This window comes from Leucoraja erinacea, chromosome 22 (genome assembly GCF_028641065.1).
Source record: "Leucoraja erinacea ecotype New England chromosome 22, Leri_hhj_1, whole genome shotgun sequence".
Taxonomy (NCBI): Eukaryota; Metazoa; Chordata; class Chondrichthyes; order Rajiformes; family Rajidae; genus Leucoraja; species Leucoraja erinaceus.
The window spans coordinates 26,958,638-26,983,043 of NC_073398.1; the positions used below are offsets into that span (position 1 = coordinate 26,958,638).

The 24,406-nt window shown below is 42.6% G+C and overlaps 1 protein-coding gene across 1 annotated transcript in view; it reads left to right on the plus strand.

Moving 5' to 3' along the window:
• LOC129707871 (interferon regulatory factor 6-like) overlaps positions 1–24,406 on the plus strand; it is a 39,732-nt gene that overhangs the window by 12,467 nt on the left and 2,859 nt on the right. Inside the window, exons 2-7 of the mRNA XM_055653283.1 lie at positions 11,736–11,934; positions 15,328–15,532; positions 16,880–16,914; positions 18,259–18,298; positions 19,121–19,411; positions 23,415–23,807. Of these exons, the coding sequence (XP_055509258.1) occupies positions 11,761–11,934; positions 15,328–15,532; positions 16,880–16,914; positions 18,259–18,298; positions 19,121–19,411; positions 23,415–23,807 (1,138 nt within the window). The 5' untranslated portion in view covers positions 11,736–11,760. The remainder of the gene's footprint in view (positions 1–11,735; positions 11,935–15,327; positions 15,533–16,879; positions 16,915–18,258; positions 18,299–19,120; positions 19,412–23,414; positions 23,808–24,406) is intronic.

Below are 24,406 nucleotides of genomic sequence, written 5' to 3' on the forward strand. Positions count from 1 at the left end.
CCCTTCTTCAGACCTATCTATTGGCTCTCCCTTATACATTCTACTTGTTACATCCTCAAAAAATTCCAGAAGTTTAGTCAAGCATGATTTCCCCTTCATAAATCCATGCTGACTTTGACCGATCTTGTCACTGCTTTCCAAATGTGCTGCTATTACATCTTGATTAATCAACTCCAGCACCTTTCCCACTACTGATGTCAGGCTAACTGGTCTATAAATCCCCTGGTTTCTCTCTCCCTCCTTTCTTAAAAAGTGAGGTTACATTAGCTACTCTCCAGTCCACATGAACTGACCCAGTCTATGGGACATTGGAAAATTATCACCAATGCATCCATGATTTATATGCCTGTTCCTTGGATTTCTTAGTATGCCCTTACTATTAAACATAATAACAATTCTGGTACAATGAGTATAACCAAGCATGCCCTGTGCAGTACCAGGCACACCCAGAAATGAAGAGCTAACCTGGCAAAGCTATAAAAAGGTATTAATAAATAGCAGAAGGAGCATGATATCAATAAATCTGAATAGTCCCACAACCAACAGGTCAGATCAGAGCTGAAAGTGATGAGACCAATGGCAGTGCGGTGAAGAACGCATTTGGCATGCTTACTTTCATTGGGAAGGATATTGAGTACCACTGTTGGAACATCATGATGCAGTTGTACAAGTTGTTTGTGAGACCACATTGGAGTGTGTAGTTCTATGATAGGCTCGTAGGCAAAGATGGAATCAGGTCGGGGGGGGGGGGGGGGGGAATGACAAGCAAGGTGCCAGGTGAGGGAGTGCTGAGGCAGAAGGTGATAGGTGCCACCACATGAGAAAGAGATGATGGCAGATAGAATCAGATGGAGAAGGAGATAGGAAAGATGAACCAGGGAAAATAAAACAAGGTAGGTTGCTATGGGTGTAATAGGCAGATGGAACCAAGTGGTGCAAGGTTATTGTCCAGAATACAAAGGGATGGAAAAAAACAAACAAAGGGAGAGAGAACTTGGGTGGACTGGTGGGAGCGAGAAAGACACACAGAATGCCTAGGTTACCTGAAACTGGAACATTCAATGTTCAATGTTCATGCCATTGGACTGCAGGTTGCCCAAAAAGAATGTGAGCTGTTGATCTTCTAAAACAGGAACCGTGAGTCACAGTGTGTTACAACTCCTGCGGTTGCAGGGGAAAGTACCCGGGGAGGAGGTAGTTTAGGTGTAAAGGTAAGAGTGAACCAAGGAGTTGCGGAGAGAGTGTTCTCTGCAGAATTTGGAGAGGGGTGGAAATGGGAAGATGTGACAAGTGTGGGTGGGATCACATGAAAGTTGGTGGGCTCACATTCACACACTCTTCTGCAAACAATGTTGGTGCTTGGAAAATACCTTGGCTACTTGCTACTTAGTTTTAAAATCTTTGCCTTTGCTTACAATATGGTTCACGGTCATACCTTCATATTTGCTCTTCCAATCCTATAAAACTCTGAAGTTTCTGCACATGTCCAATGATTGTTGTCAAATTCTGTTTGCCTTGAGATCTTTCACTACATTGGTGACTTGTGCTTGGATGAAAGTCCATTATGCTATTAAAGATCTTCAGTGAATTAAGCAGCAACCAAACCTCAGGGCAATCACATCTTCCCACGCTAAATCCTTGTATTTCAGTCTATTATTAGTATCAATGTACTTTGTTACTATCCTTGTTGTATAACCATATAACCATATAACCATATAACAATTACAGCACGGAAACAGGCCATCTCGACCCTTCTAGTCCGTGCCGAACACATAATCTCCCCTAGTCCCATATACCTGCGCTCAGACCATAACCCTCCATTCCCTTCCCATCCATATAACTATCCAATTTATTTTTAAATGATAAAAACAAACCTGCCTCCACCACCTTCACTGGAAGCTCATTCCACACAGCTACCACTCTCTGAGTAAAGAAGTTCCCCCTCATGTTACCCCTAAACTTCAGTCCCTTAATTCTCATGTCATGTCCCCTTGTTTGAATCTTCCCTACTCTCAGTGGGAAAAGCTTTTCCACGTCAACTCTGTCTATCCCTCTCATCATTTTAAAAACCTCTATCAAGTCCCCCCTTAACCTTCTGCGCTCCAAAGAATAAAGCCCTAACTTGTTCAACCTTTCTCTGTAACTTAGTTGCTGAAACCCAGGCAATATTCTAGTAAATCTCCTCTGTACTCTCTCTATTTTGTTGACATCCTTCCTATAATTAGGCGACCAAAATTGTACACCATACTCCAGAATTGGCCTCACCAATGCCTTGTACAATTTTAACATTACATCCCAACTTCTATACTCAATGCTCTGATTTATAAAGGCCAGCACACCAAAAGCTTTCTTTACCACCCTATCTACATGAGATTCCACTTTCAGGGAACTGTGCACAGTTATTCCCAGATCCCTCTGTTCACCTACATTCTTCAATTCCCTACCATTTACCATGTACGTCCTATTTTGATTTGTCCTGCCAAGATGTAGCACCTCACACTTATCAGCATTAAACTCCATCTGCCATCTTTCAGCCCACTCTTCCAACTGGCATAAATCTCTCTGTAGACTTTGAAACTCTACTTCATTACCCGCAACCCCACCTATCTTAGTATCATCTGCATACTTACTAATCCAATTTACCACACCATCATCCAGATCATTGATGTACATGACAAACAACAGTGGACCCAACACAGATCCCTGTGGCACCCCACTCGTCACTGGCCTCCAACCTGACAAACAACCATCCACCATTACTCTTTGGCATCTCCCATTCAGCCACTGTTGAATCCATCTTGCTACTCCACCATTAATACCCAACCATTGAACCTTCTTAACCAACCTTCCATGAGGAACCTTGTCAAAGGCCTTACTGAAGTCCATATACACAACATCCACTGCGTTACCCTCATCAATTTCCCGTGTAACATCTTCAAAAAATTCAAGAAGATTAGTTAAACAAGACCTTCCAGGCACAAATCCATGTTGACTGTTCCTAATCAGACCCTGTTTATCCAGATGCTTATATATATTATCTCTAAGTATTCTTTCCATTAATTTGCCCACCACTGACGTCAAACTAACAGGTCTATAATTGCTAGGTTTACTCTTAGACCCCTTTTTAAACAATGGAACAACATGCGCAGTACGCCAATCCTCCGGCACTATTCCCGTTTCTAATGACATTTGAAATATTTCTGCCATAGCCCCTGCTATTTCTACACTAACTTCCCTCAATGTCCTAGGGAATATCCTGTCCGGACCTGGAGACTTATCCACTTTTATATTTCTCAAAAGTGTCAGTACTTCCTCTTCTTTGATCCTCATAGTTTCCATAGCTACTCTACTTGTTTCCCTTACCTCACATAATTCAATATCCTTCACCTTGGTGAATACCGAAGAAAAGAAACTGTTCAATATCTCCCCCATCTCTTTTGGCTCTGCAGATAGTTGTCCACTCTGACTCTCTAATGGACCAATTTTATCCCTCGTTATCCTTTTGCTATTAATATAGCGGTAGAAACCCTTCGGATTTACTTTTACCTTACTTGCCAAAGCAACCTCATATCTTCTTTTAGCTTTTCTAATTTCTTTCTTAAGATTCTTTTTACATTCTTTATACTCCTCAAGCACCTCATTTACTCCATGCTGCCTATAATTATTGTAGATCTCCCTCTTTTTCCGAACCAAGTGTCCAATTTCCCTTGAAAACCATGGCTCTTTCCAATTTTTACGATTTCCTTTCAACCGAACAGGGACATAAAGATTCTGTACTCTTAAAATTTCACCTTTAAATGTACTCCATTTCTCTTCCACATCTTTCCCATAAAACAAACTGTCCCAATTTACTCCTTTTAAATCCTTTCGCATCTCCTCAAAGTTAGCCTTTCTCCAATCAAAAATCTCAACCCTAGGTCCAGTTTTGTCCCTCTCCATAATTATATTGAAACTAATGGTATTGTGATCACTGGACCCGAACTGTTCCCCAACGCATACCTCTGCCACCTGACCCATCTCATTTCCTAACAGGAGGTCCAGTACCGCCCCTTCTCTAGTAGGTACTTCTATGTATTGTTGCAAAAAACTATCCTGCACACATTTTACAAACTCCAAACCATCCAGCCCATTTACAGAATGTGTTTCCCAGTCTATGTGTGGAAAATTGAAATCTCCCACAATCACTACCTTGTGCTTACTACTAATATCTGCAATCTCCTTACATATTTGTTCTTCCAATTCTCGCTCCCCATTTGGCGGTCTATAATACACCCCTATAAGTGTTGCTACCCCTTTCCCATTTCTCAGTTCCACCCAAATAGCCTCCCTAGACGAGCCCTCTAATCTATCCTGCCAAAGCACTGCTGTAATATCTTCCCTGATAAGCAATGCAACACCTCCACCTCTTGCCCCTCCAATTCTATCACACCTGAAGCAACGAAATCCTGGAATATTTAATTTCCAATCACAGCCCTCCTGCAACCATGTTTCACTGATCGCCACAACATCATACTTCCAGGTGTCAATCCAGGCTCTAAGTTCATCCACTTTTCTTACAATGCTCCTAGCATTAAAATATACACATTTAAGAAACCCACCCTCTCTTATTCTCTGATTATTTTCTTTTTCTTCTCTCTCCCCTACATTTTGGGTCAGAGTGCTACCATTCTCTGCCCCCTGCTTCACACACTGCAGAGAATTAAGAGTTTGCCTTGAGATCTTTCACTACATTGGTGACGTGCTTGGATGAAAGTCCATTATGCTATTAAAGATCTTCAGTGAATTAAGCAGCAACCAAACCTCAGGGCAATCACATCTTCCCACGCTAACTCCTTGTATTTCAGTCTATTATTAGTATCATTGTACTTTGTTACTATCCTTGTTGTATAGATACATTAAACTAAGACTAGCCATATTATTAGTCCTATGAATGTGTTGCTTATTATAGGCATACATTTATCCAGACGCATCATGCTGACAGCCAATCATTAATCCATGAATCATCCACGGATACATTTTGACCAGACTTTTCACTTGACTGATACATCAACACTAGCCAGCGGCTCTATACTTTATGTGCAGCTAATGTTTTTTGGATAAAGCGTTCTATTCATGGCCAGGACTTCAATGCAAACAGCATTGTGCAGTTATTTCTTTCTTTCAAAAAAATGTCTTTGAATTTCAGTGCTGAGCAATTAAACTTTATTGATCAAAAACTGTATGGATTCATGACAGTCACCACAGAGAAAAGGCAGAAGAATGGGGTTGAAAGGGAGAATAGGTCAGCCATGATCAAATAGAGGGGCAGACTCTGGGCCAAATAACCTAACATTTTGAATCCATGTTTTATGGTCATATGAGGAGTCTCGTCAGGGACTGAAAATATATCCGTGTTGTCACATATGTTCACTGATTGTGGTCTGTGGGTCGGGAAGTCGAGGATCCAGTGGCAGAAGGGTGTGCTCATTTTTAGGTCCAGGAATTTGGATGGCATTATTTTGTTGAAGGTGGAGCTGCAGTTAACAAATAGGACTCTGACCTAGGTGTTCCAGGGGTGTGTTTACGGCTAGTGAGATGCCTTCTGCTGTGGACATGTTGCGATGGTAAGCAGTGGATCAAGGCTGGCTGGGAGGCTGGGAGTTAATGTGTGTCATCACCAGTTTCTCAAAGCACTTAATGATGTGAATGTCAGAACCACTGGACAGTAGTCATTACGACATGCTACCTTACTTTCCTTTAGCACTGAGTATTGTGGTCATCTTGAAGCAAAATCAAGTAGTGAGAGGTTAAAGATGTCTGTGAATGCTTCTGCCAGCTGGTCCACACATGTCTTGAGGACACGGCCAGGCACTCCATTCAGGCCAGTTGCTTTCTTTGTATCCTTTGACACTTTGTATCCCATTATAGCATGCAAGCAACGCCATAATCTACAGTTGTCTGTGTCATTGCCTCAGGACTCCAGCTTGGTCCGGAATTCCCTGCGGAGGTCGTGGATAGATTTACTGCACCGCTCAGTATCATTTGACGTGAATGCTGCAGACTTGTACTTCACTTGGAAGTGGACGTCATGGTTCATCCATGGTTTACGGTTGGGGAACACTTGATTTTAAACAGTACAGCCAAGGAAAACATCGATCATGCATCCAAAACGCCAAGGAATTATGTACATTGCAACTTGAATGCAAATATTGAGTTCACATAAACTGCTCTGGCCGAGGCTTATCACCTTCTCCTTTTGAAATTGGTAACACATCTTGTCCCTTCGCCTATTTGTAGCACTTCCTGTTTCTATTTTTACATTCATGGCATTTGGTGTTTGTTTTTCCAGGTGGCTGGTTATAATCTAGGAGTTTTTTTGTTTGATTTTTGAATAAGGCACAAATTCAAATTAGAAACTTCATAAAGTGATGCTTTACATTTTTATATCGTATCTGATCTGAAACACAAACACAGTAACTAATTAAGCACCAAAAGCCCACTAATCGTAAGGTAACACATGAGCAATTTGCTTGTTGATACTGTTTGAGAATAAATGTTATACTGAAAAAACTCTGTGACTCTGCTTTGAATAGTTTGACGTGATCATTTGCATACACTTGTTCAAATAGAGGGGGCCTGAGTTTAATGTTTTAAGGGAAAGATTGGACCTACAATAATGCAATGTTATCTTGATAAATAACTGCCAAGTTAGCTTATGCTCATTCTTCTGGATATTAAGAATGATTTCAACTGCCTGTGACCCAGAGCCCAATAAAATGTTACGCTGCGCTCATGAATTAGAGCCTTTTAGATGCCCATCCAGCTGGCGTGAGCGTTCCATGACTGGAGAGAATTCCATTATTAGCAGTGAGACCATCGGCCTAAATTGGAAATTGATCATTTCAATGAGCAACAAGACTATTCAGTTCAACGTGAGTCATACTCTACGAATGGATGGTTGACCATTCTTATTCTTGCCATCTAAAATTAGATCTGCTATTGGGTTGGTCAGACATCTTTGGAGTCTTCTTTCATGACCTATTAAGCTCACATGAATAATTCATGGTTGGAACTCAGAAGTGAATATTTTACTGGCATTTCTGCTGAGATATTGAATGTAATTTATTCGGGTCAAACTGAGCCTATCGTATTGCATGCTCCCAGATCCAACAGAATGTTTCTCGCACTACTGATAAACAAGTACATTCTGGTGCTAAATCTCAGTCTGGGTCTTCAACCTTGGAGTGCAATTAGCCAATATGTACACATTGATCTTTTTCTGGAACAGTCATTTGTAGGGAGCATAAATTCCAAGGATTTTCCTTCCTCGGCACAAGGCAGTATGGCTTCATTCTTGCTGTTCTTCATGAGATTGCTAACAGGGCACAGGTTGGAAATTCATTCATTTTTGTGATTCTTAATAATCCATCTCTCAGAGCCCTCCCTCCCTACCCCCCTCATAATTTCCCCATAAACTGTTTTACATGTGCTTATTAACCTTCCCCGAATTCTCCACTGATCTATAGTGGCCATCCTACCAACCAGCACGTGAGTGCAAGAAACTCATGATTAGCAATGGATTTATCTTGGAATGCATCAGACGTGCATTCTTCAGTTCAGCCACAATATACGTTTTTTCCCTATATTTGTTCTGTCAAAGCCATTCACGGTCTATTTTAAAGGTAACTATCCAGCTCCTCTAGTATTTCCACATTACTGTGATTTCTCATCTCTTGCAATTCTGGCAAAATTCTTCTGCATCTTGTTACCAATCTGTATCGCTTCACACTGCTGTGTTAGTATTTGTTCTGCATGTATCATCACGTCTCGCCATTCTGTGAAGATGCTCTTGGTATCTATACTGTCTTTTTGTTAATTAAAGCATTTCTTATTATCTCTGGGGAAAAGGTGGTAAAAGCTACATGCGTAATATTTATTCTCGAACAACATCAACAATCAAATTGTTCATGTATTCCTTCAGATTTGTGTTTATAAGTGATAATGTGGCTACTGTATCATTTGTATGATCAGATACTATATAAAAATGCAGTGTTGCTGAGGTTTTTTATTTGAATTTGTGATATCAAACAAAAATACTCCTGAATTTTAACCATTTTTAAAATGTCAAAATAGACTTTATTCGAGAAATAAATATATACAATACATAATCCTTACAAAACTCCATCCAATATTCTCGGAGGCTATACATACATTCAATACTGTTTACACAATTTTACCCCACACCCTTGCAACCCATGTGGCCCACTGCCGTGGAATCCCTTCCCTTATTTTGAGGGGCGTCGCCACCAGACCCTGCCCCCCCCCCCCCCCCCACGTCCAGAAGCAGAAGGACCCCAGACTGTGGTCCTGCCCCACAGAGCCTTGGGATTGGCTGCACCAAGCTTCAGTGCGTCCCTCAGCACGTGCTCCTACAGTCTGCAACGGGCTGTTCAGCAAAATTCCCCGATGGACATCTCGCTCTGCTGGGAGGTTAACAAGCTCAGGCAGACCAAATAGTGTCTTTTACCAAGTTGATGACCTTCCAGCAGCACTCTATTTCAGTCACTGAATGTGTCCCTGGGAACAGTCCGTAAATCTCAGCGTCCTCTGTGACAGAGCTGTTCGGAATAAATCGTGACAGGGACCCTTGCAAACCTCTCCAGACTCTCTTTGCAAATCCACATTCTCGAAGGCTATATACAAACATTCAATACAGTTAACACAAATTAATCCCCCACCCTTGCCACTCATGTGGCCCACTGGCGTGGAATCCCCATATTTTTGAGGGGCATCTCCACCACACCCCCCCCCCCCCCCCCCCCCCCCCCCCCCCCCCCCCCCCCCCCCCCCCCCCCCCCCCCCCCCCCCCCCCCCCACCCCCCAGTGGTTCCACATTTGGGTTCAAGCCACACTCTTGGAGTTGCACTTTAGAGCTGGACTGAACATTTTTTGCAGTGTCTGAGGTGTTGGTTTTTAATTAACATGTTATACTGTGAACATGTTCTCTTGGAGCCTTAACCAATGTTCATTCTTCATCCCAATTTATCATTGCAGTTTGTAATATTTTCTTCTGAGTTGTAAATATTGTATTCACCTGGATACTGATCTGAAGAAGGGTCTCGATCTGAAACGTCACCCATTCCTTCTATCCAGAGATGCTGCCTGTCCCGCTGAGTTACTCCAGCATTTTGTGTCAACTTACTATTTTGAAGAATGGGAGGAAATATAATTACAATCACCTTCGGAAAGAAAGATTGTTCATGACAAAGTTGGAGATGTTCAGTTTCGGGTGGTGCCTTGCAGGCAACCATTTTGGGTGATTAAGAATATTATATTCAAACCAGTTCGATGGGCCTGTCCCACTTATGCAACTTTTTTGACGACTGCCGTCACCCGTCGTAGGTCGTTGCAGGTCGCCGAACATTTTCAATGTTGAAAATCCAATGACGACCAGAACAAGGAACGACTCTTTGGGCGACTACTCACGACCATAAAGGCTTCACCCCGTGACACATCACCGGGGTGTCGCCTGTATGGTCGTGAGTAGTCTCCTCAGTCGCCCAAAGAGTCGTAGTGTCTTTCTAGTCATCTTACAGTGAGATGACTGTAAAATGTTATGATTTTGAATATTAAATGAGAGGAACTGGCATCTAAATTGGCGGCTAATAGCAGAACCGGTATAATAGATCTGAAGAGTAAGGGGTATATAAGGAGGGTCATGGAATTAGTGAAATGTGGCGAGTGGAATTCCGTGATTAAATAGATGCTTGCACATTTTAAATCTATACATAACTAAAACTCTAATCTTGTGCTCTTCCAGTTTGCGCGTTTTTTCTACTTGTGCAAAACCTGTACACGATAGCGCTACAATTTTTCGTCAGTTCACTCACCATTCTCCTGTGCTGCGAGTGCACCAGGTTTTGTTCCAATCGATAATATAATGTAAAAGTTAGCGAGGTTTAAAAATCGTAAAAACCGCACGTGCGCAGACCGATCTCCTCTCCTGCCAGTCAGTGCCGCGTGGATTGGTCTCCTCTCCTGTCACTCCCCAGGACGGTCCGCCCCTTCCTGCGTCATTGCGTCTTTATTGGAGCTGAGGATGGCCGTTGGAGGGACCCGAAGCGGCCCGGCCCAAACTCGGAGATGTCGCTCATATCGCCAAACGGAAAGAGGAGAGTCTGATCCCGGCGGATGAGAGTGTCCAGCGCCCGCTGTGAGTCACAAATGCACTGCCATCGCAACGCCCCAGTCCCTTCCCCTCTGGTCCCCCTCGCTGGCTCCTGACCCCCTCTCCTGTGATACCCCCTCTTGCCCCTGGCTCTTCCCCGTCTTTTCTCTGAGCTCTCTCCCTCCCACCACTCCCTGCCCACACACCCCCACACGCATCTCCCCCCCCCCCCCCCCAACACCCCTCATTTCCCACATCCCTCCCGTCCATAGACACAGCTCCCAACCCACACACACCTCCCCTCCCCCACACCTCCCTCTCCCCCCACCACCCTCCTCTCCCCCCCCCCCCCCCCCCCCTACACCCATGTACCCACACACACACACCCCTCCCTCCTCCCCTCCCACTCCACACCTCCCACTGCCACACACTCCCCTTCCCTCACCCCCCTCCCACACATGAAGAGGAGGGAGAGGGAGTGCTGGTGAATGAGGGGAAATGAGCCACACCTGCGCAGTTAGGGGCTATGGGTGAGTGGTGGAATATTGCATTGGGGAATAGGTTGCCTTGGGGGACAAGGCCTCCTGACCGGGACCCAACGGGTCCCACCTAGTCTGGTTTAAATTAAATTTTGAACCAGGAAGCTTGAATGAAGTGAAAGAGCAAAATAATTTGCAGTTTCTTGTGATGTTTAAAGTAGCTCTTAAAGCAAAGAATGGTGAGTAATTTAAAGCAAAGATTGTACTTACAAACAGGTTGAGGCTTGAATTTGAAGGAAAGAGGAAATGGAATCAGTTTAGTCACTTGCGTTTGTGGTTACTGACTCCATGGGCTGAGATAATTGCTATGTAACTTGTTTTATTTGAAACATTTTTAAGATTATTCTAAGATGTGTTGAACCTAAATAATTTGTGACCGTCTAACTTCGCATCTTCAAACCACAACTCCTTGTTCACCTCCTCCTTGCTTATTGCTAGTGTGCTGTGCTGCGAGCTTTACTCATTTTCCCAATATATCAGTTTCATATTTTCAAAAAATGGGAAGTTCAGTTTATTACTTTTATGAAGTTGAGATGAATGGTTGACACCAGCTGCCTATTAATTTGTCAGTAACAAATGGAAATTCAGCTTTAAAGGGTTAATTATTTTGCCATGAAAAAGTTAACTTCCGGGTAATTAATATTTTCATTTTTAGAGTGGCTGAATCATGTGAGGAAGTTGTTGCTTCCTTTTAAAAAAGAATTCTCAATGTAAATAGAGTTTCAGACAGAAAATCTTTGGGCTCCAACCCTACAACTCTCCAAAGTCTCTACACTCCTTTAATTCTGACTTTCTCCATACCACCAATTTATTTCAGTGGCTGTGCTTTGGATTTCCTCCTTGTATCTTTTTCTCCTAACCAGATGCTCCTCAATGTCTGCTTGTTTGACCAAGTATTTTTTTTATATATCGCTACTAATATTTCCTAATGAGCCTCAGTGTCAAATTTTCTTTAATAATGCCTTTGTGTAATGCTTTATTATATGTGCCACATAAATTGCTGTAGATTTTAATGTGTTGTACATTACAATTGCCTTTGTTCTAATCAGGTTGGACCATAAGGAGCTTAGAGCGATGGCCATGCAACCACGGAGGATTCGGTTGAAACCCTGGCTCCTGGCGCAGGTCGACAGCGGGCAATATCCTGGGCTCCTGTGGCTGGATGAACAACGGAAGCATTTTCAAATCCCCTGGCGACATGCCACCAGGCACGTCCCAACCCAGGATGACGACAACACCATTTTCAGGGTAAAGTGACATTTAGGATTTGCTTTGTGCAATGTGTTTCTGCTGTAAATAGAGCTGTTGAGGGAAGCGATGGAGAGATATGAGGCTGGGTGATTTTTTTTAAACCCAGGTCACCTGTGAAAGGGAAACAAACGAAGGCTAGGAGGAATGTTGAATTTATATGATGTTTGCTGAATATTTCTCCCCACTGACTTCATAGGATGTAAAGTCAGTATGTCAACCAAACACCTCAGCATCCTGTAGAAACAAAGAACTGCAGATGCAAAATAGACACGAAGTGCTGGAGTAACTCAGTGGGTCAGGCAGCATCTCTGGAGAGACAAGGATGGGTGACCCTTTTGGGTGGGCCCTTCTTCTTCACCTACCTATTTGTCCAGAGATGCTGCCTGACCCACTGATTTACTCCAGCACTTTGTGCCTATCGTATTGTATTCTTTGTATTGTATTGTATTCAAATTTATTGTCATTGTCTCAATTAGAGACAACGAAATGAATTTCCCTTTACAGTCAGTATCATAAAAATAAATAAATAATAAATATTAAAACATATTAAAAAAAAAAAAATAGAATTAAAAAAAAAAAAAAGCACACAAACAGAAAGTCCACGACACAACATAACACAGTGGCACCAAGGTGAGGAAGGCACCATTGTCCAGCCAGCCTCCCCTCCGATCTTCCCAGATGTTCATCCGTGGTCGGGGCCTTCCGAGCACCCGCAGTCGCCGCCCCGGGTGGCCCGATGTTCAGGCCCTCACGCCGGGCTATTCTCCGCATCCTGATGGGTGCTTTTGGTTAAAGGCATTCCCTTGTGAACCTGGACTGGGGTTAATGTAGAGGCGGATTCTGTAAACTAGTACAACAATTTATAAAAACTTTCCTTTGTTAGACTTCATACATGGCGACAAGAAATACAATATACAATTAAATCATGAAAATAATCTTGGTTTTTTTTGGTTAGGGGAAACCTCTTATAGCTTATTTGCTTGACCAATCTCCACCTAAACCTTAACCTTTTTGTGAATTGCCAATGAATCTCTGTCCCTCAAGCCTTGCCACTGAAGCAGCGTAATCCGTTATTTGAAAAATATTTTATGCATAAGTAAAGAAGCAATGAAATTGCATTTTACAGTCAGTCCAATACTTTTAAACTAAGGTTGATTCTATAATGTAGCAAACTTGCTAGCCAGTTGACGGAAAACCAGAACACTAAAACAAACTTTCCTGCCATCTTAGAATATTGTCCTTTTTATAAAAGAAACTGGACCAAGTGGGACCCGTTAAGGGTCTGTCCCACTTTCACAACCTAATTCATGACCTCTGCCGAGTTTGCCCTTGACTCGTACTCGCAGCATGGTCGTTAGGAGGTCGTAGGAGGTCGTAGGTAGGTCATAACAGGCCATGACGCTAGCCGTAGGTACTCGTGGCATCAAGTAGGTCGGGGCGTTTTTCTAGCCTGATGAAAAATGTCCACGAGTAGGTCCACCCTTTAGGTCCCTGTCACACGGGAGGCCTGGTCCCACAACACAATATTCCACCACTCATCCATAGCCCCCACGGGAGGCCTGGTCCCCCATCGCAGACACACAGATTCACAAACAAACAAGAGCTTTAGTAATATATACTAGACCAAGTGTGTCCCGTTCCCCCAACGCAATATTCCACCACTCACGCATTCCCCTAACGCAACCCGTTCCCCCAACACAATATTCCACCATTCCCCGATAGCCCCCAACTGTGCAGGCGTGGCTCATTTCCCCTCATCCCCTGCACCCCTCTTCACCCACCCTCTTCTTTCCCCTCCCCCCCACTCCCTCCCCGCACCTCTCCCTCCCTCTCCTTTTCCCTATCCCCAGTCACCCCGCCCTCCCTCCATAACCCCTCTCCCCTCCCTACCCCAAGTGGGACCCGTTGGGCCTCGTTCCCCCAACGCAATATTCCGAGATCCCATTGTGACGTTGTAGCTGTAACTGCCACTGCACTTAAAGTTATTGTTCTCAAAGTGGGGTTTTGTGAAGTTAAAAATGTGAATAACTTGTCAAATATAACATAAATCAGAATAAAACTGTGATACACCACACCACAGGACAAAGGTGAGTAAGGTGGTCTGAAAATTGTACTGCTATCATGTACCGTTTTGGCGTAATTCAGTGTATGAATTACAGACAGGCAGACTCATTCACAAACAAGTTGAGAGTTTTAATAATATACTAGACCAACTGGGACCCGTTGGGTCCCTGTCACACGGGAAGCCTGGTCCCCCAACGCAACCTGTTTCCCTAACGCAATATTTGACCACTCGCCCATAGCCCCCACAGGAGGCCTGATTCCCCAACGCAACCCATTCTTCAACGCAATATTCCGCTGCTCGCCCGTTCCCCCAACACAAGTCGTTCCCCCAATACAATATTCGACCGCTCACCCATAGCCCTCCAGGGAGGCCTGGTCTCCCAACGCATCCTGTTCCCCAATGCAATATTCCACCCCTCATCCATTCCCCCAACGCAACCCGTTCCCCCAACGCAATATTCCACCACTCGCTCATAGCCCCCAACTGCGCAGGCGCTGCTCATTTCGAATTATTCACCCTCCCTCACTTTAAACTTAAAAAATATTCAGTGTACTGTGACTTTAAGAAAAATGCATATTTGCACCTGCTAGAGCTAGCAGGACTCTGTACTTGGATAGCACCAATGTTTGCGAGCAGGGATACAATCCCATTGTGACATCATAGCTGTAAGCACAGGGAATCATTTTTTCTCAAATTGGGGTTTTGTAAATCTAAAAATGTCAATAACGTGAAATATAACATCAATCTGAATGAAACGTGACACAAAACAACCACAGGACAATTGTGACTAAGATGGTGCAAATATTTAAGCGCTATCTTGTACCGTTTTGGCGTAGTTTCGGGAGCACATACGGATAGATAGATAGATAGATAGATAGATAGATAGATAGATAGAATGGGCGGGGGTGGGCGGTGGAGGCGGGTTCTCGGAATGCTTTCACGAGAGAGCTAGATAGGGCTCTTAAAAATAGCGGAGTCGGGGGATATGGGGAGAAGACAGGAACGGAGTACTGATTGGGGATGATCAGCCATAATCACATTGAATGGCAGTGCTGGCTCGAAGGGCCGAATGGCCTACTCGTGCACCTATTGTTTATAGATAGATAGATAGATAGATAGATAGATAGATAGATAGATAGATAGATAGATAGATAGAACCATTCCTGGCCCTCTGACAGATGGTTTTTGAGGGATGTCTGAAAGCTAAGTCAATGATAGTTATTCTTCTGACTGACGATACTGCATTTAAGCCATAGCTGATGGATGTGGTTTTGGTTTTGTTTCTTGGGTGATTTACTTTAGTGATCTTTTATTTCCATACCTAGGCTTGGGCAGTGGAGACGGGCAAATATCACCAGGGGATTGATGGGCCAGATCCAGCCAAATGGAAAGCGAACCTCCGCTGTGCCCTCAACAAGAGCCGTGAATTCAAATTAATTTATGACGGTACCAAGGAAACGCCAATTCAACCGTACAAGATCTACCAAGTGTGTGACATTCAGCAGTCCAACGGAGGCAACAATACTCCAGGTAGTGGCAACAGGAAAAGGATAGATCACTTGGGCCCTCCCCTGGAATTCATTGAAACAGATTATTTACCAGATGAAAAGATGCCTGGACTTCATTCCATCCATGTCTATTGGAGAAAGAAATTGGATGTATTCTACCATTTCCTGGTTCAATCATATCTTCGGGGAGAGAGAGATAAATGTGAAAAGGATGAAGTGATCATTTGAATGATGCATGGAAACACATCAAAGCAAGTCTGTAGTTGTGTCCCCCTTGCTCACTACCTTCCTCTCCCCTCATACATTGCCTCTCTCACCTCCATCTCTGCCTCATTTCCCCTTCAAAACGGCATATAAAAGAAAATATTGCTCTTCTGTTTACAGTCCCATTATAGTAGTTTATTTATGTGGTTCTTAATTATTTCTGCATTTAAATTCAATTGCAGATCAAACATCATGTGTTGATGTCAGTGTACAGGATTGTGCATTAGCCATTCTGAACCTATATACCATCTCTCCAGCTTATTCCATGAAATTAGTTAATATCATCTTTAGTTTTTACATGAGGTTTGGCTAGGTTTCAGTTGTAGTTGCTTGTATTACTGTTGCTTTACAACCTATTTTTCAAACAAAATTTATTATTTTATGATCCTTTCGAAACAAAGCTGGCTTGTACTGAACAAAGAACAAAGCGAAGAGATAAGACTTTTGCCTTCCATCACAGTGAGGAGTTGTTGGAGATTCACTGTGATGGATGTTTGTGTAAATTGTGTTTTTTTTGTAATATCATGTCTGCAGGAATGAAATTTCGTTCAAACCTTGTCTGTTTGAATGACAATAAAAGGCATTCTATTCTATTCTACTGTCCATTGTTGAAAAGTTTATTGCAGAATAATCAAGTGTAATTGCGGAAGATGGCCATTTCCCATAATGCCTGTGCTTGCTCTTTGAGGGAGTTACCTAGTTAGTCCCACTCCCATCGCTCTTTCTCCAAACTCTTGTTAGTGATTTTTATTCTAGTATTTATTCTATTTCCTTTCAAGAAGTACACGAGTGTTTCATAATTGTTAGTGAACTGTACACCAACATCACATCCCAAGCTCAGCCCATGCTACAAGTTGCATAAATGCCTGCTAACTATTCCATTTTCATCTCCCCTGAACCGAACACGATTAACACTGGGCATAGTTCCTTTTTGTTTTAGAAAGATAACTGGAATTGTTGCATGCACATAGCTGAATGAAAATAAGAGATCCAGTAACAATTCTAGTTTCAAACCTCAGGCTGAATTTGGATTGTTTTCAGGAACAAGTTTTGACTGCACCTTTTTTTAAAAATAGTTATTTATGTATATTCTCTTTCCACTCAGAGACCAATGACTATGAATGGGATGATGAGGATGAGGTATGTATAACTGCTAACGTAAGTTTCTGTGAATAATGAGTGACTGATCAAAATTGCCATTCAATAAATTCCTGTGCAAAGAAAGATATTACAGATAATAGAAATCTGAAATAATAACAAGTATGCTAGAAGTTCTTGGAAGGCTTAGACCTATGGAGAGAGAAACAGTTAATGTTTCAGGTCAATCCACTTTGGTTTTCTGTTTTAAATTTCTGAAGTTTGCAGTGTTGATTTTCCAAGAGCAAAATCCCTCTAATCCCATAGCTTGGAAATTACTCTTTCCTGAAACAGATTCAAATTTTGGATTTTAAAACAGATTTATTATTTGCGTATTGATACGGAGAACCCATATTCACTACAGGGAGTGTCTAGGACAAAAGGATGTAATAAAGTTAACAAAAATGTTCGTTGTAATGTCAGAAATTATTACTTCAAACAAAAGATAACCATATATATAACCATATAACAATTACAGCACGGAAACAGGCCATCTCGACCCTTCTAGTCCGTGCCGAACACGTATTCTCCCCTAGTCCCATATACCTGCGCTCAGACCATAACCCTCCATTCCTTTCCCGTCCATATAACTATCCAATTTATTTTAAATGATAAAAACGAACCTGCCTCCACCACCTTCACTGGAAGCTCATTCCACACAGCCACCACTCTGAGTAAAGAAGTTCCCCCTCATGTTACCCCTAAACTTCTGTCCCTTAATTCTCAAGTCATGTCCCCTTGTTTGAATCTTCCCTACTCTCAGTGGGAAAAGCTTATCCACGTCAACTCTGTGCCTATGGATGCTGTAAATTAACTAGAGTATTCAGAATCCAGAATGATAGGTTATCAAAGTGTTAGGCATGTAGAGAAAAAGTAGGTATTAAAATGTTAACTGCCTGTGATCTAATGAAAACTGGAAGGGCAGAATGTTTTCTCGCTGTTCCTAGACCAGGGACATGAAAGCTATATGTTGTGGTGCCACCTGCTTCACACTTGTGATCAGCCACAAACTATGGGAATGGGAAAATGGGACTTTTGTGATAGAACGTAACACAGTGTAGAAACGGGCCCTTCATCGCATAATGTCTGTGCCAAGAATTATGCCAATCTAAATAGCCTGCGCATAGCCTGTATACCTCGATACCCTGCCTTTTCATCTGTCTGTCTAAATGTATATTAAATGTCACTATTGTTTCTGTTTCTACCACCTCCCCTTGGTTTTAGTTAAGATCCACTGTTGACTATATTTGCGATCATTAGAGTTCACTTGGGAACTTTTCCTCAGATTACCTTTCTCAGTATTTTAGTAAGCTTCAGCTATGCAATTAATTTTGCTTTTCCTTACAGCGCCAGCTCCAAGCTATGTTCCCTTCAATGACCTTGGAAGGTGAGCACATCAGCCATTGTTGTTTTTTTCTTGATAGAGGAAAATTAGGGGGAAATTTAGTTTATGAATGAATTTATGGCTCTGGAGTTGCACCTCCTGTTGTATAGTTCCTGCAGGGGGGCGGGTGTACTTCCCATAGTGCGTTCGGCCGAACGCACTACTCTCTGCAGAGCCTTCTTGTCCTGGGCAGAGCAATTCCCAAACCAAATTGTGATGTTTCCGGACAAGATGCTTTCCACAGCCGCTGAGTAGAAGCACTGGAGGATCCTCAGAGACACTCTGAATTTCCACAATTGCCTGAGGTGGTAAAGGCGCTGCCTTGCCTTACTCACCAGTGCGGCAGCGTGTGATGTCCATGTCAGATCCTCTGAGATGTGGACTCCCAGGTATTTAAAGCAGCTCACCCTATCCACAGTATCCCCATTTATCTTCAATGGAGTGTACGTCCTCGGATGTTGTGCCCTCCTAAAGTCCACGATCAGCTTTTGACATTCAAGAGGAGGCTGTTGTCCTGACACCAGAGTGCCAGATCAGCCACCTCCTCCCGGTGGGCCTTCCCTGGAGCTGTGAGGCAGCAGCACTAACTGCTTCACCACCGAGCTCGGGTGCAGCATGAGTTACTTATAGTGTAAACTCACTCGTCATTGTCCCATCAAGATTCCACAGATTAGCTACGACTTGTGTTAGATATATAGTAAAGCTCCCTCTAGAATGACACATGAAACGTCCCCCCAAGGCCACCGTCTGATGTACTGCGCTGCTGTGTCCTGGCTTTAAAGAAGTGTATATTCAAGTGTTATTTTTCTGTCTTTCTCATACCAGATAATGCCAGCCTACCACCATACCCAACTCAGACCTGGCCGAAACAGGAGATCACAGTGCCGGATTCTTGTATGAATGGAGGGCTTGCGGACACGACACTTTCACAACGGGACCTTTCTCATGCAAACCTTGATCACAGTGAACTCTCTCAACCTAATCTTGCTCATGGAGGACTAGTTCAATCAAATGTCCCTCCAATCGTTCAGGGAACTCTTAATCCACTCCCATTGCAGCAAGTGGATCAGTTCCCATCACTGACCACGTCTGAAATGTTTATCAACTCTCTGCCATGTAAGTTACTGTTTCTTCTCATTTGCTTCCTCTCACAATTTGGGGTATATATAACATTTCTTAGAAATGTCCTTCTGCAAGAGTTGAGTGCCTTGCTCTTCTGCATTTAAGAGAAACCATCCCGAAGAAATAATTGAACCTCTCCTCTTCTAAAATGTTTAGTAATGGCAACTGGAATTGACTATTGAGAGGGAGACAGGAATGGAGGAATTTGCTGACTGCTTAGTTTAAATAGAACATTTGGAGCACAAAGATTCAAGCATGTCATTTGCATCAAATTCCATCATTTGCATCTACTTCTGTGCTCTATGGCCTGTGCAATATTTTGATTACCATTGTTAAATTTCCAACCCCTAGCAGTTGTTAAGAAGTGTAGTTGTTTGCATCACAGTTGAGCTTCATTTTGCCCTTGACAAAGGAATTGGTGCAAGTAACTTGCCAGTGGGAACAAACCTTTTTTTTCCCAATCTCTCAGCTCAAAATGCCTTACAACGCGGACACTTTTGAAGTGTAATCAATGTTGGAAAGGTGGCAGCCAATTTATTCTCATGAGGCAAAAAACAAAGTGCGGTGGTGAATCTGAATGAAGGTTCGACCTGAAACATTGCCCATATCCCTCCATAGACAGAGCTTGGCCTGCTGAGTTCCTCCAACACTTTTCTTTTTGTTCAAGATTTCGGCACCTGCAATCTCATGGATCTCCAATGCCCTCAAGAGGATCTGGCAAATGGCAGACCTTTATTGTTGCATTTATAAAAACAAAAAATATTGGAAGCTGTCAGCAGGTCATGCAGCAGGTTTGGATGGAACACTGGAGAGACCTCCCCATTGTTGCAAACAATGTTATGAAACCTTGAGCCCACCCATTCTGAAAAATGGGAATTCCATCAATACAATATTTGGATTATCCACGTTATAATGTGCTTGGGCTTTTCAAGTGTGATTTAAATTAGCTACTTTTGGGCCCAGTAGTTATTGCTTGCAGAGGCAAGGATCAACACCTGCCAGTCCCACAGGGTCATTTGTGATGTTCCTTTTTACATGATGTGTAGAAGACACAAAAAGGCATTCTGCCTTGCTGGGCCATATCAGCATTATTACTGAAATCAAACTTTCTCTCATCTCTCAATGTAATTTGATCCAGCATAACCTTTTCTTCCTTTCTTCCTCTTGTACATCTACCGTACACTCCATAATGTTTGGGACAACGACCCATCATTTATTTATTTACTGCTGTACTCCACAATTTGAGATCTGTAATAGGAAAAAATCACAGGTGGTTAAAGTGCACATTGTCAGATTTTATTAAAGGGTATTTTTATACATTTTGGTTTCATCATGTAGAAATTACAGCTGTGTTTATACATATTTCCCCCTCCCCCCCCCCATTTCAGGGCACCATAATGTTTGGGACACATGGCTTCACAGGTGTTTGTAATTGCTCAGGTGTGTTTAATTGCCTCCTTATTGCAGGTAAAAGAGCTCTCAGCACTTAGTCTTTCCTCCAGTCTTTCTGTCACCTTTGGAAACTTTTATTGCTGTTTATCAACATGAGAACCAAAGTTGTGCCAATAAAAGTCAAAGAAGCCATTATGAGACTGAGAAACAAGTATAAAACTGTTAGTCAACAGACAAACCTTAGACTTACCAAAATCATTCCAAATGATGTTTGTAACATCATTAAGAAGAAAGAGAGCACTGGTGATCTTACTAATCACAAAGGGACTGGCAGGCCACGGAAGATCTCCACGGCTGATGACAGAAGAATTCTCTCTATAATAAAGAAAAACACCCAAACACCTGCCCGACAGATCAGAAACACTCTTCAGGAGTCAATTTTGAATTTGTCAATGACCACTGTCCGCAGAAAACTTCAAGAACAGAAATACAGAGGCTACACTGCAAGATGCAAACCACTGGTTAGCCGCAAAAATAAGATGGCCAGGTTACAGTTTGCCAAGAAGTACTTAAAAGAGCAACCACAGTTCTGGGAAAAAGGTCTTGTGGACAGATGAGACGACGATAAACTTATGTCAGAGTGATGGCAAGAGCAAAGTATGGAGGAGAGAGGGATCTGCCCGAGATCCAAAGCATACCAGCTCATCTGTGAAACACAGTGGTGGGGGTGTTATGGCCTGGGCATGTATGGCTGCTGAAGGTACTGCCTCACTTATCTTCATTGATGATACAACTGCTGGTGGTAGTAGCATAATGAATTCTGAAGTGTACAGACACATCCTATCTGCTCATTCAAACAAATGTCTCAAAACTCATTGGCCGGCGGTTAATTCTACAGCAAGATAATGATCCCAAACATACTGCTAAAGCAACAAAGGAGTCTTCAAAGCTAAAAAATTGACATTTTTTGAGTAGCCGAGTCAATTACCTGATCTGAACCCAACTGGGCATGCCTTTCATATGCTGAAGAGAAAACTGAAGGGGACTAGCTCCCAAAACAAGCATAAGCTAATGATGGCTGCAATACAGGCCTGGCAGAGCATCACCAGAGAAGACACCCAGCAACTGGTGATGTCCATGAATCGCAGACTTCAAGCAGTCATTGCATGTGAAGGATAAGCAAAAAAATACTAAGCATGACTACTTTAATTGACATGACATTGCTGTGTCCCAAACATTATGGTGCCCTGAAATGGGGGGGGACCATGTATAAACACAGCTGTAATTTCTACATGGTGAAACCAAAATGTATAAAAATGGCCTTTTATTAAAATCTGACAAAGGGTCAAAAACTTCAAATTCCTGGGCGTGCATATTACCGAGAATCTTTCCTGGTCCCAGCACATTGATGCAATTATAAGAAATCATATGTATGAATTCATTTGCAGGATAAAAGACTCTAAAAATGTAATTGTCGTGGCTTTGTGAAACATAAGGTTTAGCACTACACGCTACAAATCCCAGTTGTGGAGACACTGGTAATGCTGCCTCGTTATAGGACACTGATCTTTCTTTTTTTTATTCTGGATTATAAATCGTGTATTGTTAGTTTTATATATATAATCTATGATGCTTTTAAAAGTGATATACTAAGATTTTATTGTATTTTATGGTGTTTTTATATGCAATGTATTTTTATGTAATGTTGTCCCTGGTCTGGACCTTGAGTCTGAAATCCAGTTTATTACTATTATTATAAAGAATAATCTTTATTCAGCTCCTCTACTTCCTGAGAAGATTACAGAGAGTCGGTATGTCAAGGAGGATTCTCTCGAATTTCTACAGGTGCACAGTAGAGAGCATGCTGACTGGCTACATCGTGGGCTGGTTCGGCAACTTGAACGTCCAGGAACGGAAAAGACTGCAGAAAGTTATGACCACTCTCCAGTCCATCACTAACTCTGACCTCCCCACCATCGAAGGGATCTTTCGCAGTCGCTGCCTCAAAAAGGCTGCAAACATCATCAAAGACCCACACCATCCTGGTCACACACTCATTTCTCCATTGCCATCGGGGGAAAAAAGTACAAGAACCTGAAATCTGTAACATCCAGGATCAGTAACAGCTTCTTCCCCACAGCCATCAGGCTATTAAACACGGCATTAAATCAACTCAGAACAATAACAGTCTATTATTATTGTGTATATATGGTCTATGGTCCATAGACACACTGAACTTTTATCTTCCGTTTTGTATCATGCTTACATATTCTGTTGTGCTGCAGCAAGTAAGAATTTAATTGTCCTATCTGGGACACATGACAATGAAACTCTCTTGACTTGTCTCTTGACAATGTGCACTTTAACCACATGTGATATTTTTCTAATACAAATCTCACATTGTGGAGTACAGAGGCAAATAAGTAAATGATGGGTCTTTGTCCAAAACATTACGGAGGACACTGTAGTTTCCTTTAAAATGCACCATACAACTTGTCTCAACAGCATTGCTTTTCTTGCACAGCGCCATTGATCAATTTTCATTCCTGATCACGTGCTGCCTGTTCGGTGGTCTAACCAAGGTCTATCTCTTCCTTTGATTCAGTGACTGATCTGGATGTGAAGTTCCAATACAGAGGCAAACAGATGGGATCATTAATCACGGTCAGCAATCCTCACGGCTGTCGCCTGTACTACGGTGACCTCGGCCCTATCCCAGACCAAGTGGAGCTCTTCGGACCCATTACCCTCGAGCAGGTCCGTTTCCCCAGCACAGACCAGGTGCCTCATGAGAAGCAGCGATTTTACACTAACCACTTGTTGGATGTGATGGACCGGGGCCTGATCCTGGAAATCCACGGGCAGGATATCTATGCCATTCGGCTGTGCCAGTGTAAAGTATATTGGTCGGGGCCCTGTGCTAATGGAACATCAGGTCCTAACCCCATTGAGAGAGAGAAGAAGATCAAGCTGTTCAGTTTAGAGAACTTCCTTAGTGGTGAGTTGACTACTTTTAAATGTTAGTTTCTTTTTTGTTTGGGTTTTTCTGTTGTTTGTGGTAAGGGATATTCTGGTTTTGTAGTCAATGCCTCCTATGTTCTGTTGTGCTGAAGCAAAGCAAGAATCCCATTGTCTTATCAGGAACACATGACAATAAACTCACTTGAACTTGAATTCTGCTGTTCCCATTTTTATTATCTATAGCTCTGTGATAGTGGTGTACTATACTTCATCCTAACAACTTTCCTTAGTTCTAGTTTTAGAAGAACATTCCCAAGTACAGCATGTTTCACAATGGGTGACCTGGTGGCAAGCTGTTAGATCTGCCTCAGTTCCAGTGATGCCGCTCTCAATTCTGTTGTCAGTGTGGAGTTTGCACATTCTGTCTATGACTGCTTGGGCTTCTGCCGGACTTGCAAGTTTCCTCTCACAACCAGAAACGCGTGGCCGATAGGTTGGCTACAATAAAATTCCTCTTAATATAGATAAATGACAGGAGGAGCAACTGGATTTGGTGGGCCTGTGAGAGAGAATGAATTACAGAGGTACTGAGAAATATGGAGAGGATCAATGGGACTGATGGGATTTCTCAGCTGA